The sequence below is a fragment of the Colletotrichum costaricense genome (assembly GCF_030867565.1).
Source record: "Colletotrichum costaricense strain IMI 309622 chromosome Unknown Scaffold_14.1, whole genome shotgun sequence".
Taxonomy (NCBI): Eukaryota; Fungi; Ascomycota; class Sordariomycetes; order Glomerellales; family Glomerellaceae; genus Colletotrichum; species Colletotrichum costaricense.
Window position 1 is genome coordinate 487645 of NW_026848243.1, and position 14975 is coordinate 502619.

At 52.9% G+C, this 14975-nt stretch overlaps 8 protein-coding genes across 8 annotated transcripts; 2 read left to right on the forward strand and 6 right to left on the reverse strand.

Annotated features, from left to right (window-relative positions):
* CCOS01_12045 (uncharacterized protein) lies at positions 1-660 on the forward strand (the record flags this gene model as incomplete). Its single annotated transcript, XM_060460195.1, has 1 exon — positions 1-660. One exon carries the CDS (start codon positions 1-3, stop codon positions 658-660), a length of 660 nt encoding a protein of 219 aa, XP_060309138.1.
* A 4861-nt stretch (positions 661-5521) lies between these two features.
* CCOS01_12046 (uncharacterized protein) lies at positions 5522-7138 on the reverse strand (the record flags this gene model as incomplete). The annotated part of the gene is made up of 2 exons (XM_060460196.1): positions 5522-6369; positions 6454-7138. The coding sequence occupies 2 exons, from the start codon at positions 7136-7138 to the stop codon at positions 5522-5524; spliced, it is 1533 nt and encodes a 510-aa protein (XP_060309139.1).
* A 163-nt stretch (positions 7139-7301) lies between these two features.
* CCOS01_12047 (uncharacterized protein) lies at positions 7302-8036 on the reverse strand (the record flags this gene model as incomplete). The annotated part of the gene is made up of 1 exon (XM_060460197.1): positions 7302-8036. A coding segment is annotated over one exon (735 nt), but the record flags the coding sequence as incomplete, so codon positions are not given.
* A 308-nt stretch (positions 8037-8344) lies between these two features.
* On the reverse strand, positions 8345-9229 carry CCOS01_12048 (uncharacterized protein; the record flags this gene model as incomplete). Its single annotated transcript, XM_060460198.1, has 3 exons — positions 8345-8487; positions 8690-8837; positions 8924-9229. The coding sequence occupies 3 exons, from the start codon at positions 9227-9229 to the stop codon at positions 8345-8347; spliced, it is 597 nt and encodes a 198-aa protein (XP_060309141.1).
* Positions 9230-9866: 637 nt separating this feature from the next.
* CCOS01_12049 (uncharacterized protein) lies at positions 9867-10097 on the forward strand (the record flags this gene model as incomplete). Its single annotated transcript, XM_060460199.1, has 1 exon — positions 9867-10097. One exon carries the CDS (start codon positions 9867-9869, stop codon positions 10095-10097), a length of 231 nt encoding a protein of 76 aa, XP_060309142.1.
* On the reverse strand, positions 9899-10396 carry CCOS01_12050 (uncharacterized protein; the record flags this gene model as incomplete). Its single annotated transcript, XM_060460200.1, has 1 exon — positions 9899-10396. One exon carries the CDS (start codon positions 10394-10396, stop codon positions 9899-9901), a length of 498 nt encoding a protein of 165 aa, XP_060309143.1.
* Positions 10397-10920: 524 nt separating this feature from the next.
* CCOS01_12051 (uncharacterized protein) lies at positions 10921-11132 on the reverse strand (the record flags this gene model as incomplete). Its single annotated transcript, XM_060460201.1, has 2 exons — positions 10921-11079; positions 11112-11132. 2 exons carry the CDS (start codon positions 11130-11132, stop codon positions 10921-10923), a joined length of 180 nt encoding a protein of 59 aa, XP_060309144.1.
* Positions 11133-11262: 130 nt separating this feature from the next.
* Positions 11263-14337, reverse strand: CCOS01_12052 (uncharacterized protein; the record flags this gene model as incomplete). The annotated part of the gene is made up of 2 exons (XM_060460202.1): positions 11263-11405; positions 14235-14337. 2 exons carry the CDS (start codon positions 14335-14337, stop codon positions 11263-11265), a joined length of 246 nt encoding a protein of 81 aa, XP_060309145.1.
* Between the last annotated feature and the right edge of the window lie 638 nt (positions 14338-14975).

Consider the following 14975-nt stretch of genomic DNA (forward strand, 5'->3'; position numbering starts at 1 on the left):
ATGTGCCAAAGTGGAATAGGGCCCTTCAACTCTAGCCCCCCGGCCACGCCGCGGGAACGTTTCCGAACCACTTCAACAACTACCGGCGCAAGCTGGCGGGGGCCTGGAAAAGCGCAGTTCGCCAGCCCAGTGAGCCCACTAGATGCAAGTGCAAGGGGGAGAGGAACAAAAAAGACCGCAAAGACCAGTGAAGACTTGCCCATGATCCATCATGTTAGTGGCTCCGGCTGTTCGTTGTTCGTTTTGTCTCCATCACAACGAAGAGCTCTGGCTTATCGCCACCATGAATTGCGGGGAGGAGGAGGTGACAACGCTCAGCTCAATGCAGGCAAATGTCGAGAACAGATTCCATCCCACCCAATCACGTTTGGGAAATACACCTTTTCTCTGGCATCTATCAAGCCACGCTGTATCCCGATAGATCTGTCGTTTCCCACCTTGTCCAACTCGAGCTGGGGCCTAGACCTTTTTCCCTCACCGCCCCCTTCGTGCCTCCGTCCGCTTGCGGCCTGCGGCTTGCAGCGAAAACCCGGCATATCGGGTTCCGCATTAACTGACTTGTCACTGCTGCAAGAAACGAAAAATAGTTGCAGGGGTTGTTCGCGAGGGCCTCAAAGCAGAGGACGGTATGGCCAACCCGGTCTTGTCAACCAAATGTAGAAGTCTTCAACCAGTTTTTGATTATGCCAAATCCGACAGTATGCATCCATTGCATTGAGACCGCCCGCGAATTGATTCCTCGATATCCAGAGAAAGACAGAATAACCCTCGTCGGTGCCCACAACGACCGCTACGAGGAACCCAAACCAGCAAACAGGAGCAGGGGCCGGATGAGAAAGCGACTCGCCAACCTATGCCCTTTCCAATGATCGACACCGCAGCAGAGCAGAATTATTGCCTTCTCCCAAACGCCCAAACCCTGTCTCCGTTGCTTTTTTATCCCACACCATTTTCAAAACGCGGCCAAACTCTATCACAAGTCAAACGCAAAGCTTGGCCGGAGCTGTCAAAAAGATGGATTAAGAAAAGGACGATAAGTTGATAACCCACAGTTTCCGCAGTCCAAAAGGCACGAATAGACGGCCAAGACAATGATAGAGTTCTCGATCGTCTACCGGGGAAGAGCCCGTAGAGATAGCGGCCAACCCAACCTATGAAAAAGTGTGGATGGGTGGGAACCATAGACACAGCAAGAGAGACTTCGGACTCTTGAGATTGGCTGACAACAAGTCCAGTAAAGTGCCAACTGATGAATGCGAGCTTCTCGCTTGTCAGGTCTAGAGCGTCGCCAACTGCAGTATCAGCAGATCTTTCAGCCAGGAATGCTATCGTTCTCCATCATAGACCGAATATGACAGTGCCACACCGCATCAAGCTCCACATCCATCCAACACCATCAACCCCCCCGGCCGGGTGTTCCATTGTCGCCGTGCGCCGCGGCCGCCGTCTTCGTCTCCGTCATTCCAATAACTCCGGTGGATGGCACCACAAACAGTCTGCGATCATGGGACGGTGGGGCCAGCATTCGCTCACTACAGTAATTGCCCCTTCAAGACTTGTCAGTCGGCATTCAATGTCCATACTGCTCATCACCTCATCATGCGAAAAGGTTTGAGAAATCACCCGCAGAGTTGAGAGCCGCCAGCATCTACCTAATCAGTCAGAACTAACCCGTGTCCACGGCATACTTGAGATCCAGTAAGCTAGTCTATAGAACATGCATCTGCTTGCTGTCAAGGCCTAGCGCAAGCGGGAAGTCAAGTGATTCAAGCCACTCACGGCTCAGCGATCGTGGGTAAGGACTCTCGGGCGAAACTGGCAACTAACCCAACCACACCAAATATGTGCTAAACCAAGCCCACCACCACCGCCCACCAGAGAGTTTTCTGCCAGCTATACTCTTGGCCAACTGATCTACCCCTCTGTCTTTCTCTGTCTGGCTTGTTCAATAAGTGAACTTGGCCCTACCTAGTCTTCCATCGTCATAACCCATAACATTTGGCACATGGCACGCTAACTAATTCCAGTCCTTTCTTTCAAACATCCTTTTTTCATCTATCCCATGATCCCGCTTAGCTATCCCTCTCGCGTGGTTTGATGCGTCTTTTGCCTATACCTATTCAAGCCCTTTTTCCTCTTGAGAGCCCCCCACCTCGTCTCGTCCATCCGGTAAGACGCCTCCTTGTGCTCAATGGCGCGGCGGGAAGCACGGAAGTGTAAGCCAGACGACATGTCATCCCAAGACCCCATACACTTCCAACTGTAAGAGGGAAGCACTTTGGCCCCATCCACCCATCAGGCCACACCGAGACATGCTATATACTCAGTTATAACAGCACATTCGCCTCACAAAGTGTCCGTGTAAAGTGCTAAACCTCGCAACCCAATAACGACCAAAAGTGAAGGAATAAAACAGAAACAAAAAGGCTGCCGGCTCCCACCGAAAAAGCACACTTGCATGTTTAGCAATGAAGCTAGCCACCTATACACACACTTACGGAGTACCTACTCACACATATCTCTCCATATCTGCAACCTCTCACACGCTCCTCCAGACGTCTTCTAGTTGGCTCACACTTCAGTGCCTCGGCCACCCTCATCGCAAACAGGGTTGCCTACATGCATGCCCACCACGATGGGATTCGCTATCGCGTCTTGCCATGCCATGCTGTGCTGTGCCATGCCGTGCCCATGGCCTCCCATCCATCATTCCATAAATGCAAGCCCGGTGCTTTCTTTGCTCCACCCACACGCTTCCATGCCCAAACCACACAACGCCCGAGGCGTCCCTACCTTACAACCCATCCTCCGCCGTGCCGCATGCGTAATAAGGTGACAACGGCGCAAACACGCCCCATGCAAGTCCACCTCACTGTTTCCCAAGTTTCTCCCCCAGTGTGCCAATCTTCGGGGATTCCCTAACGTTGGGAAAGTTGAACAACACGACCCGGTTGGATGCACTCATGAAAGGCTCCGCAACCTTTCTTCCTGGTGCTACTACCTCTGCATACATTGCGATCCTCCCCCTTTCAAGGCTTCCAACCAACCGTATCCGTACAACTAATGTCACTACATGACATCGCGCGCGTCCCATCCCGAACCCTCCTACCCCCAGTCACCGAGGCACGAGCCCGAATCCGACCAAGGCTCAACCTTCTTCTCAGGGGACTCTCTGCTCTGCTCAGAGCAAAAGCTGGTGACAATCCATGACCCATGCACCAAAGAAAAATGCCCAGGTTGGCACTGGGCAGTTGGAACCGTCACACTTTCGCTCCAAGGAAGGAAACAATACAATAAAAATATTGGCAGGGTCACTAGGGCTATAATCGGTCTCAACCCAAACCCTCTTCGTACACTCTAAACCCAAAGAGGGCATCAACCTCCGCCCTCAAGGCTCACGGTAGGGCCGACCTGCGGTCCTAAGAACAATTAAGGAAAAGCAAAAAAAGAAAGAATAACACTACCCATACTACATCACGGCAGTGACTTATAGGAACAGGGGAGGATGGAACGGACCACCTCGACGCAACTCACCCATACCACCCGCACCACCGAAAACAAGGCGAACGACGACCGTTTCCCACATCTTTCAGAGTGCTCACCGTCCAATCACGTCTGCAGCACCATCGCGGAAACCAGTACAGCGAAGCGTGCGAGGCCAGCCAGCCCCCCCTTTCGAGAATGGGCACCAGCGCCAGAAGTGACCACCACCAGAAACCACCGATCCATTGAATCCATCCCCCTTCGACAGCCCTGCCTTTCTTAGAACGTGCTTACTACTGCGGGCACAGCCAGAAAGAAGAAAAGCTGGAGTGTGTGTGATCTTCATCCCCCCTCTAGTGTTGGTCTGTTGGAACGTGCTCTTTCTATGGAGCGACGCAGTTGCCGTGCACTAAGTCAGTTTGCATAGTTGCACAATCCATTCGAAAGCTGCACTTTCTCATGACTACTTTTTTTTTTCTCTTTTTTTTTTTTTTTTTTGGCGAGAGAGCAGCACCACCCTTCTCCATATTCCGCCTAGCACGCTTACAGAAGTGCGCACATTGTCTTCCTGCAGAGTAGATAGGCCCATCCCCTAAAGGCAACAGGCGTGCAAAAGGCGTGCCAAAAAAAAAAAAAAAAAAAAAAAGGGAAAAAAGAGACTTGTCGAAGAAGGACGTCAGTCCTAGAAAAGTGAACAATTCATCAGGGATACCGCCCGCTTGACACAAACCCGCCTTTTACACAGTAAAGCCGAACAAGACCATGGCTCTCTCCCCTGCCTGTGAGGAAAAGGCTTGGGGGGACACCTCCTCAGAAGGGGAGGGGTTTGCATTCCCTCTCCTCCACCTCACTGCCTCGCGCGTTTGGGCGGTTTTAAACTACAAAATACAAGGTAGACCGTAGATTACTCAAGTAGGGAATAACCATCCCTCAAAGTTGTCAGAGACTCGGAGAATGGGAGGGTTTCCCTTAACCTTTTCTCCCCTCGTAAAACCTGAATGGAATTATTCGAGACGTTCTGGAAGAACCGTAACCGAAGGTCGGAAAAAAAAAAAGAATGTCACCCTTTTTAGGCCATTACGTAGAAGGTTAGAGAACCACAGACTGCCTCATCCCGCCGCTTCCGACCAACACCACCACCTTCGCCTTAGCTAAGCAGCATTTTGGCAAGGTCGGTAGTCGGGCTCTTTTCGGATAGAGTAAATCGCTCTCAATAGTAGTGATAATTCACAGGTGCACGTGGAAAGGCTTTGTTTTGGGGTGTTTGAATGTTTGTATTCATTGGTAGGCGCCAGTTGTTTTCTGGCCGTTATCCCTAGCCTGTACTCGTTTCGAGGGCTTTGGTCCCAGTTCGAGTCTCCGTTCAACGAACATATCCGCTGACGGTTGGGTTCTTGGCCCAGGTATTGTCTAAACCGTCTTTTCCTCAGCTTTGAGGGAACAGAATCCCTCTCTCCCGTAGTTGCCCAAACACATCCCAAAAAAAGAAAAAAAGAAAAAAAAAAGGAAGAATCTGGTATCATCCAAACGGTTGGCAGGAAAGTAGCCCTGTGAAAGCTCTTTTCCCCAAGCCGTTTGCGCATCAATGCGTCAGAATAGAATATTCCGCCCTCCTGAAAAATCATGAGAAGAATTCCTGCCTCTTTGTCTTTGTCCCCGTCTGCGCCTGATATGCTTTCCATAGTTTTCGACATCGACACACCATCACTCTTTGCTTTCCAGTTCCCAACTCCGCGCTTAAGACAGAAAGAATAAACAATGAAAGAAAAAACCGCTCCGACAAGTTTACAAGCGCCGTTGCGTAGTAGAGAAATTCCGGTCCTTTTTTGCACAACTTTTGGAGATTCCATTCCGGGAAGATAAGTCCAAAAGGTAATATGGTCCACGTGTCTCGTAACGAATTAAGTATCCTCATGGGTGGCCCACGAGGATGAACGTTGATTAGTTGTTGTTTTTTTGAGTTGATGTCGCCATGTCCTCCAGGATACGTTGGATTGGGGTGGTCCTGGACATGAATTGGCGTAACGGATGATTGTTCCTAGTAGCAGCCTTGAGGGTGCGATAAGATGGGAACCTGGTGGTGGAAGGGGACGTGAGGATGGATAGCAGGGGCCTGTTGAGCATACTTCAACACATCTCCCCACCAGAACTGGACGAAAGACTTGGATGGACAGCTGGGCGCTTGCAGTTGAGCCTGAAGAGGAGCCGATGTTGGTACAGGCATCTGGACACGGAATGACTCAGGTCCGGCAAGCTGGGATGGTACGGGGCCAGTGTAATGTTGAGGGATATAGTCCTGTGTGGAGAAGTATGTTGCTCCGGTATCCTCTGGTTCGAATGTTTGGGTATGGCATGCCATAGTCTCCTGCTGTTCCTGAAGGAAGTCCTCATCAAGGTCATCGATGGTCGAGCCACTTGAGGTGAGCGAGCCCTCGTCAGAAGAACAGGTAGATCCTTCGTCCGAGGATGAGGAAGCAGGCGAGAGGGCATTATCGTAGTCGTCGACAATCGTGTCCTCGCTAGTAACGTATTCGGTAGTATGCTCATGCGGAACCTGGGTAGTCGAAAGCACAGCTGTCGGCGTCGCCGGGATGGTCAACATGGAGCAAGCCTGGATTCTTGCCTTCAACTCGGCAAGAGTAATCCTCTGATCCGGGTTACGGGTGAAGATCCTCCCCAAGATGTCGTTCAGTTCATCCGACACGGGGAGAATGCTCTTCAGAGTTTCCGGGCATCGGGTGTAAGCCCTGTAAGTAGAATCCTCAAAGGATGCTTGCTTCCATGGGTTGCGTCCGCAGGTCAGGTTGACCAAGATGACTCCGAGGCTCCAGACATCATTTGGTGCGCAGAAGTAGAAAGGTCTCCGGGCGGAGTGATCCAGGCATTCTAAGAAAAGGAAAGAAGCGACATGTTAGTGGTGTTCAGGGGGCTTGATAGAAGTAGGAAAATTCCTGGGAGTGGATGGCCTACCTGGACTCATGTAGAATGTTGAGCCGCATCCGTAGTCCTCTGACCGGTCGGATGAGGTTGCGAGGCCAAAATCGGCAAGCTTGACTGTTGATCCTTGGTCCGAAACGAGAATGTTCTCCGGCTTCAAGTCTCTGTGGTAGATTCCGAGGGAATGGCAGTGCTCCACGGCATCCAATACTTGCAGGAAGACTCTCTTGGCGAGGTCATCGTTCCCGACATACTGACCGCACTCGGTGATGTTGAAGAACAAGTCACCTTCCGGGCAATATTCCAAGATAACATAGATGCAATCCGGGTCATCAACAATCTTGAGCATCGATACCACGTTAGGGTGGGCCGACGCCAGGTAGTGCAGACGAATCTCTCGGTTCTGGAAGGCAACCTGTCGACGATCCAATGGGGTTCCATCTGGGTTGAATTTGCTGAGGCACTTGACGGCGTAACGGACTCCGGTCTTGACATCCACTGCGGAGTACACGACGCCATATGCGCCAGTACCAAGAATGGTTTGCAACTGCAACTTGCCCTCAAGAAACCTTCCGAGTCTCGCCTCTGGTGTTAGCGGGACATATCGTGCCTGGCAGTGAGGTGCTGTCGTGATGGGTTGTTGGATCGAACACTTTGTGTTGTCGTACACCGGCGACGCGGGAGGGGTGGGATAGCCAAATCCTGATACATGCTGCATGTTATGTGATTTTTGCGGGTCCAAATGGGAATCCTTTCTCTGGCGGTTTGTAATGGGTCTCGAGGGCGAGATCCAAAGTGGAAGAGAAGAAGAAAAAAGTAGAAACGGCCTTTGTCCTTTGGGTTGGTATGTCCTGGGAGTCCAAAGTAATAGTCCTGGGTTATTATCCTACGGCCTGAGATGGGTTGGTAGTCCTATGAATGGATCGGTCTGAGGAAGTAGAAAAGGTCGAAAGTGCAAGACGTCGAGTCAACGAGTCAAACACGGTAATTGTCGCCTGGTGCGGGATGGGTAGCGAGCTGAGGTCGGTGAAGGTCGGTGTCTGTTGTGAGGCGGAGGTGGAAGGGCGACTGAGATTCCAGTTTCCCGAAGATCGTGAAGAGATGTGAAGAGGTCGACGGGAAGGAGCGTGGTGGAAAAGTTGATGATTGAAGTCTCGAGACAAGCCGAGCCAGTTGTACGGTGGTGGGATATGGGTGGTTGATAATGACTGCCACCACCCCGATGAGGAACGAGGCGAAATGATGTTAGCGCTACGGCTACGTACCCATGTCAAAGTGCGTTGCGTGGAGCATCCACCATGGCCGGTGGCTCCAAGGACACCCCAGTCGTCTTCGATATTAGAAGAGCAGGGATGAGCGGCTTGCCATGTCTTAGCCATGGATCCACCAATGCACCGTCTATTCTTGAGTTCGACATGAGCAGCGGGCCAGTGGGTTAGAGTTGATAGAAGAGCCTGAGGCCTGAGAGCCTGGCTTGGAGCTACGCAGTAGGTAGAGGGCCGAGGGGGCGTGGAGCCAAAGGGGGCGTGGTCGTGCCCAGGCGTGGACAAGTGACCGGCAGAGTTTCTCTGCTGGAGCAGCCACCAGGATGCCACTAGCAGTCGTGATTGGCGTCTCTGCGCAATTTACGAGCAGGTATTGTCTGACGCACCAGGTAAAGTGGCCCCGTCCCAAGGGGGTGTGAGGTGTGAGTGGGTGTGAGCAGTGTCACCCCTCACTTCTCGTGTATTGATTCTTATCCACCACCCCCAGCCGTGCTCCATATACCCCTGCCACCGCTACTGGCTGAGTGTGTCAGACGAAACGGATGGTCGATGGGTGTCGAAGAAACGGGGCGTGCGTGAGTCGTCGCCTCCTAAGCACTCATGGGACGACCCTGGCGGAGGGAACACAGACTGTCCGTTGCTCTACCCTTCCCTTCCCTTCACTTACTTCCCTTCTCAGCTTTCTCGCTGTCAATCAGAGGCCCGGTGCCTTGTTGGTGACTGACTGCTCCGTGCTCTTGCTGCCACCGCTCGCCCTCCCTAAGCGATACTGAGTGAGCCATCGTCATAGGCCTCCTGTGACCTGTGATGTGTAGCTTCTTCCATTCTTCTCTCTATCCAGCCTGCCCTTGTCTCGCCTGCCGCAGGGCGAACGTCCCCATTTTCGTAGGATAATGGAGGAAAGCCTCACGCTTGAACAAAACCCCCTTGGGGGAACGTCGGAACCGGGCATGGAATCTCAGTCGAACCATGATCGAATGAGACACGTCTTCCTTCACCGCGACTTGGGAGTATTCGGCCTGGTCTAGCGACGTGGTATGCTATGGCTTGTTGCAGAGCCCCGTACTTTGAGCCACAGCTATCATCAATGCCGCGTGGTTCGAGGTCGAAAAAGACGCTGTTGACACCGGGTAGAGCTGGTAGCAGGGTAATCTGTGACTACCGCCAAACACCGACTGAGAGCGGGCGACTTGGGATGCCCAGTCACAATAGTGCCACCCGCGACCTAATTGGCTCACTGTCATGGTCTCGTAGCTGACGTCGGAGCCTTTGTGGCGCTTGGCAAGCTGTTTGCATAAAGTCCGGGAGTTGATGAGTGTGGGCTTCGGTGGCCGGTCAGCCTTTCTGTTGCAGATGCTGCCTCGCAGGCTGGTGACTGGATCAATGCTAAGCAGATCTGGCTCTGGCTCACAGGATGCCCGTCGCTTCCCATCCATCCTTCGCGGGAGCATTGATTGGCTTCCGGATTTTTCGCAAGCGGTCATCTTCCACCTGGTGGCCACCTTGTGGCTGCACCAACTACGGAGTACGTACACCACACACATTCTCTCTTAGCAACAGTTGTGAAGTGTAGATCACCTGTAGCGCCATGATTGGTCGACAAGGATAGATACGGCCAATCATCTATTGAGAAGCACTTTAGGATGCTTGCGTCAATACCATGACTGCTAGTAAGGCGAGCCAATGAGTAATGTTCTGCACAAGCGACTATTGAAGTAGTTGGTGCCGAGCTAAGTGCTCTATACCTACTGTGTATGGTCGAGTCGATACGAATGGCCGGGTAGACTGCATATTTTGCCAAACAGTAACGACGGGGTTTTCACATTTGCGGGTGCACAGTTATGTGCTGGCTGGCTATGTCTGCTGGTCTGGTTGCTGGCAGTCCGCGACCGACTCGATTAGGAGACCAAGTTCGCTTGACGACGGACGGATCATTGCCATGATATTTTTCTTTTCGAACTGGTTGTGGGCCGTTCTGGCCGGTCAATCCGAGCCCGTCTGAGCCTCTGAGGTCTCATCAGAGCATGACAGTAGACTCGAGACTGAGAGCATGATTAGACGTGTAAGAGCGGGTTCAGGACCGTGGGGTCGGATCTAGCGCCATAGGCATCACTCAGACTCGGTACGAATACGCAGTAGGTAAAGGCTGGCGGAGTCGAGGACACGGTAGCCTCTCTGCAAATGATGAGCTGCGGAGTGTGGTGCCTCGAAATTTACGGCCAAATCTTTCCATGTCGGCCTTGGGTTTGCGTGCCCGTGGCCAGCTTGGCCGGAGACGAAGCAGCGGCAACTCCAGCATCTACGGAGCAGCAAGCGGAACAGCAGGCCTGGACTCGGTGCGTGTGGAGACTCAGGGCGGGCGAAGGAGGATTCGGTTTGCCTCTGGAATGGGCTTTTGATCCCGGCCAGTGACGGCGGCCAACGTGGTCATGGGTCGCACATGGGCCTGAGATTGCGAACGACCGTTTGAATGGGCGGGCCAGGATTGAGTTCCATGAAAAGAAAGTGGATAAGCAACCTGAGCGTGCCGGGCGCTGAATGGACAAGCAGATTGATGTTGTGAGGTCTCTCTCTTTCTTTTTTCTCTTTTTTTTTTTCGTTTCTCTGGAATCTGCCGTACACTTGACCCTAGGCACGCCGTGACGCTGCACGCCGCAATCCAGGCTTGATGAACGCCGCAATGCTGCATTGCTTGGATGCGTATGATGCATAGGTCTTTGCAGTCTGCAGCAATATGCTGCACGTCTGTGTGGCTCGGAGCGGTAAACGGGCAGAACGGGGAGGGACTGGCTGGGGTTGATTCGCTGTCAGGGTTGCTTGAGGTTGAAGCAGTCATGCCTGAGGCCAGGATCGTGTGTCATTCTGGCACAGCGATGCAGGCGAGCCGCGAAAGAGAGAGCTGGTTGTTGAGAGTGTGGGTGAGACTTGAGAGAGAGTCGAACGTCGACAAGACATGGGTGGTATGGTCGTGATGGTGTGGTGTCAAAAAGTATGTGGTCTGTGTGGTGCGCAGTGGCAGCGTCTCTGGAGTCTTGTCACCTTGTGCCGTTCTAGCGTAGTCCATGGGCTATGTGTGCGTGCCACTGGCCAGTCCGGGCGATTCGGGAATGGAAGAAATGCAGAGGCTGCAGGCGAGCGAGAGCAGCCTCGTAACGACTTGATGGGGTCGCTGTACAGGGGTCCCTGGGCGCAAGCTCCCGACGAGTGAGGCTGTCGACGACGGAGCTATGATGGATCATGATGGATCATGATGGTGAAGGGGCCACGGGGGGCCCATATGATGGTCTGCAGAGGCTGATCTCGCCAGCCCAATAGGCAATTTCGGGCGTCCAGTTGTAGCATAGCGCCCGTGGTTCACGATGTAGTGTAGCATCGTCTGTGTGTGTGTGTGTGTGTGTGTGTGTGTGTGAACTTGTGAAGTCCCAACTCCCCCGCCAGTGTGGCCATCGGCAAGTTTGCAAGCACAGCTGAGCAGAGCAACCAGCGCGCGCCTCCCGGGCTCTGGGTTTTGGTCCAGGCAGAGTCTAAGTCTTGATTCCACGAGCGTCTGTCTCTTCGGTCGAACTACTCGTGCCGCCTAGCGGTAGATGGACGGTAAGACGGGATTCCGCTCAGGAAGTTGGTAAAGCAGAGACTCATCATTCATGATGCGCTCCTTCATAGTGGTGTGGCAGGCTATGATGCCACTGCTAAGATAAAGGCCGGTCGATTGGTAGCGAGCTTGATGTGATAATGTCAGACTGGGATTCGATGGAGCCTGCGATGACAGTCCAGGAGGAACATAGTGTATCCGTAGGCCAGTCCCTAGTATCGTGAAAGTGGTTCTCTCGTCGATCACGATGGTTTGCTTGTCTATGCGACACTGTAACCGTAAGCAGACCGAAATATCCGAAGACAGCGGAGTGTAAGAGTAACAGAAACTCTTCGAGCACGGCTACGACGTCCGACCGCAAGCCACTGATTGTGATGGAGAGAATTGCAGCATACCGTACTACCGAGAAGCAAAACGATGTGCAGTCCTGCAAGGGGTGAGATTGAGGAAGATGACGATGGAGACAGGTAGCTAAGGTAGGTAGTTAGGTCCTTCCTCTAGGCACTCTTCTTGGTGTTCGTTGGAGTTTCTTCCTTCCTTCCTTCCTTACCACCCCGCCCCATCGATTCTCTAACCAATCATGTGCTACTTTAGACTATCCCCAACAGCCTTCTTGACCAATCAGAAAACAAGGCGCCCTCTACGGTCTGAAGTCACACTTGCAGGAAGGATTCAAGGAACGGGAAGGGGCAGAGAGGAAGAAGGAGGGACAAAAAGAAGGCGCAGACAACTGCAAGATGGTCACGACCGGTGGCTATCTGGTGGCTGGTGCTGGTGGCTGGTTGCCGCCCTCCCAGCTTCTCGCTGGGTCTTGGATAGAGGACGTATAGATCACGTGATAGATCCACCTCAGCCAGCCCGTGGCTGCCTCACTTTCCTGCTCCCTGCCACTCCTGCCGCGGTCCCACCGGATGCTTCCTTCCCCCTTCCCATGCATAGTGTACCAATGACCCGTAGTTGCCTGAATATCGCTCATGATGCCTCAGGCCATCAATCTGAGAAAAGAAACAAGCGGTCTGCAGGAACTGCATCGATCACGGAAAACGCTTACCGCAGCCGGGCTAGCGCATCTGTCAGATCTCATCGTCTAACTCGTTCCCTCTCTCCATAACTCTTGGTCCGCCCGTCCAACTTCAAGGCTTGCAGCTCGGTCCTTGGCCCTTGTCCGTCGTCGGTCCCTGCCCATATTCGTACGAATACATACTGAATCTCAGTCTTACCCTAGGAATATCATCCCGACTATTCGAATCTCTGCGACGCTATCCTTCGGATACCCCACGCTCTTTCGCTCTCTGCATTACACGTATTACCGACATGGCGACGGCCCCGGTATAACACCACGTTAATAATACACCGTGCTAAGAGCAGCGGTTCGCTTCTGCGACATTCCCAAACCTTGTTTGTCTCTCGCCCTTCTCATTCCCAGTCAGGGCCAACTTGGCCAACCCGGTTCCAGGCGCCAAGTGTGTCCGCTACTGCAAACGAGAAACAGCCGGGCCAAGCATCGTGGTCAGCATCGCCATCATCAGATGGGCAAGAGCCCAGGAGCCAGTAACAGCAACCGTGCCTAAGGAGCAACGGACAACAGCTAGCAGGCTGAGATGGTGGCGGAGGGAGAGACAAATACCTACGAGTGTTCAAACACTGTGACTACCTATCGCCTATAGCGGGAAGCGGAACACACGCATACACTTATCAAAGACGAAGATATACCGATGCGTTATAAACAAACACGAATAGAAGAATGTATCCCAGCAGCCGCCTTCTGCTACCAGACACTGCAAGACAAAAATCGGCTGCGTTTCCTCCGCCGGCAACTCTTGGGAGCAATAACATCTCGGGTTATTTTCCAACCATCCGAATTCCGTCCAACAAGTCACAATGCGAATGGCTTGAGCACGCACGCACGTCCTGCCGCTCGAGACAAGCTCGCAGGCGCTCCAGCCACGGAGTCTAGGGAGGAGTCATCGTGGAACCCACTTGATTGGCGACACAAGCCTCAGCTCCGTCTGTTTGTGTTCCGGTGCAGGGCCAAGGACCGTCAAATGCTCCGTACACAGGGAGCTCTCAAGCGAGACTCGATTGTGAAACGGCAGTCAGCACGCAGGGCCGCACTCCCTCGTCCGCTGCTGATCCTTCAATCTAGATGAGGCAAGATGCCGCTCCGTGTTCAAGAACAAGGCTGCACCGGGCATCCGTATCCGACCTCCGCAATATTGAAGACCTAGATGCTGGTGCGCATACCCAATCTCGGCTTTTCTGGGGGTGCCCTTCCATCTCACTCAAACAAACGTGGAGCTGGGGGTCTTGACCAGGTCAAGGAACGGAAATGATTTCATTGACAGCGATCCTCGAAACCACCACCGATTCTTTTACCTTACCACCGACACCATAATTGCTTTTTCTCGGCATCGTTGGTGTCTAGTACATTCACACTGCAGACGCCCGTCAAGCACTTCTTCTCCCTGCGTCCCGTCCCCCGCAGACCAAGAGCGATCCGTACAAGAACTAAAACCGGTATGGCCTCATATCGCGCCATCACTACATCGTCCTGAGCTGACTTACTTGAGTCAGCCAGGCTGTCACAGTGCAGATGGTTTGTGGCGGTCGAAATCCACATGCCCCTGTTGCATGGGCTTGGTGCAAGCCAACCAATCCGACGTGGCTAGGTCGTCAATCTAGGTATGCGCTCGATTTCACGCAGATTAGCGCTCATATTGTCTTGGCCTTTCGGGATTAAGCTCGCTGCCGGAGCCACGCCGTCGTCTGTGCTTTGAGACATAACAGCTTGGGGTCTACTTCTTCGTCTCTGATTCGCTCAACACTATAGATGTGGTTGCTCTCTGAGGGTTTGCATGCCGGCTTCTATCGAGTTCTCGATACTAGCTGACTTGGACCGGCTGTTTACGTCTCCGCTGGACAACGGAGACTTCAGCATCCTCGCGGCTGGACTTTACCAATGGGACTTTTCGCAGGATCGTCTACTGATCTTACTCCTGGCGATACCGCATTATCGTATTCGAGCTCGAGAAGAGACGCCATGCCCATGTTGGAAGGCATCGTGGTTTCCCTCCTAGGAACACCGGCAGTGATCGATACTCACTCACAGCCAGACAATGCGATAGCATCCAACGTCAGACCTTTAGGCGACCGCCGTTGGCGATCCATTCGGAGAATGCGTGCGTTTGACTTGCAATATCGATTTGAGGCATTTAGTCAGAAACGTCCTGTTGTCGAGGGAATTGCATCAAGAAGCCAGCTAACCTACTGGTCTGAACTCACCCAACACGTGAGTCGGCGTGGCAAGCTCTGGCATGCGTTTGGTGATCCTCGGAACACCTAATTACTGTCCCGATGCAGGCATCCTAGAGCAGCTAGACATTTCCCATGGCGGACTGAGGGGATATTCGGAGCGTGTGACTCGGCTCTCCAGCCAACCCCGAAATCAACAGCGGACGCAACCGAGCCAGCATTCCTCGGCAACGTTGTTCGAATGTTCAAGAGTCGAAGGCATTCCTTGCTTGAGCAAACCCACATTCTGCCCCAAAAGACGATAGCTAGTATGGAGACGTGGCTCACGTCGTTCTCCGCTACATGCTTAACCTCCGCGGCTGAGAGATCACGAGAAACACAAGCATGGCTCACGGACCTGAGACTCAGTCTACCACAGACTTGCTGCACCATCAGGTGTCACTGTC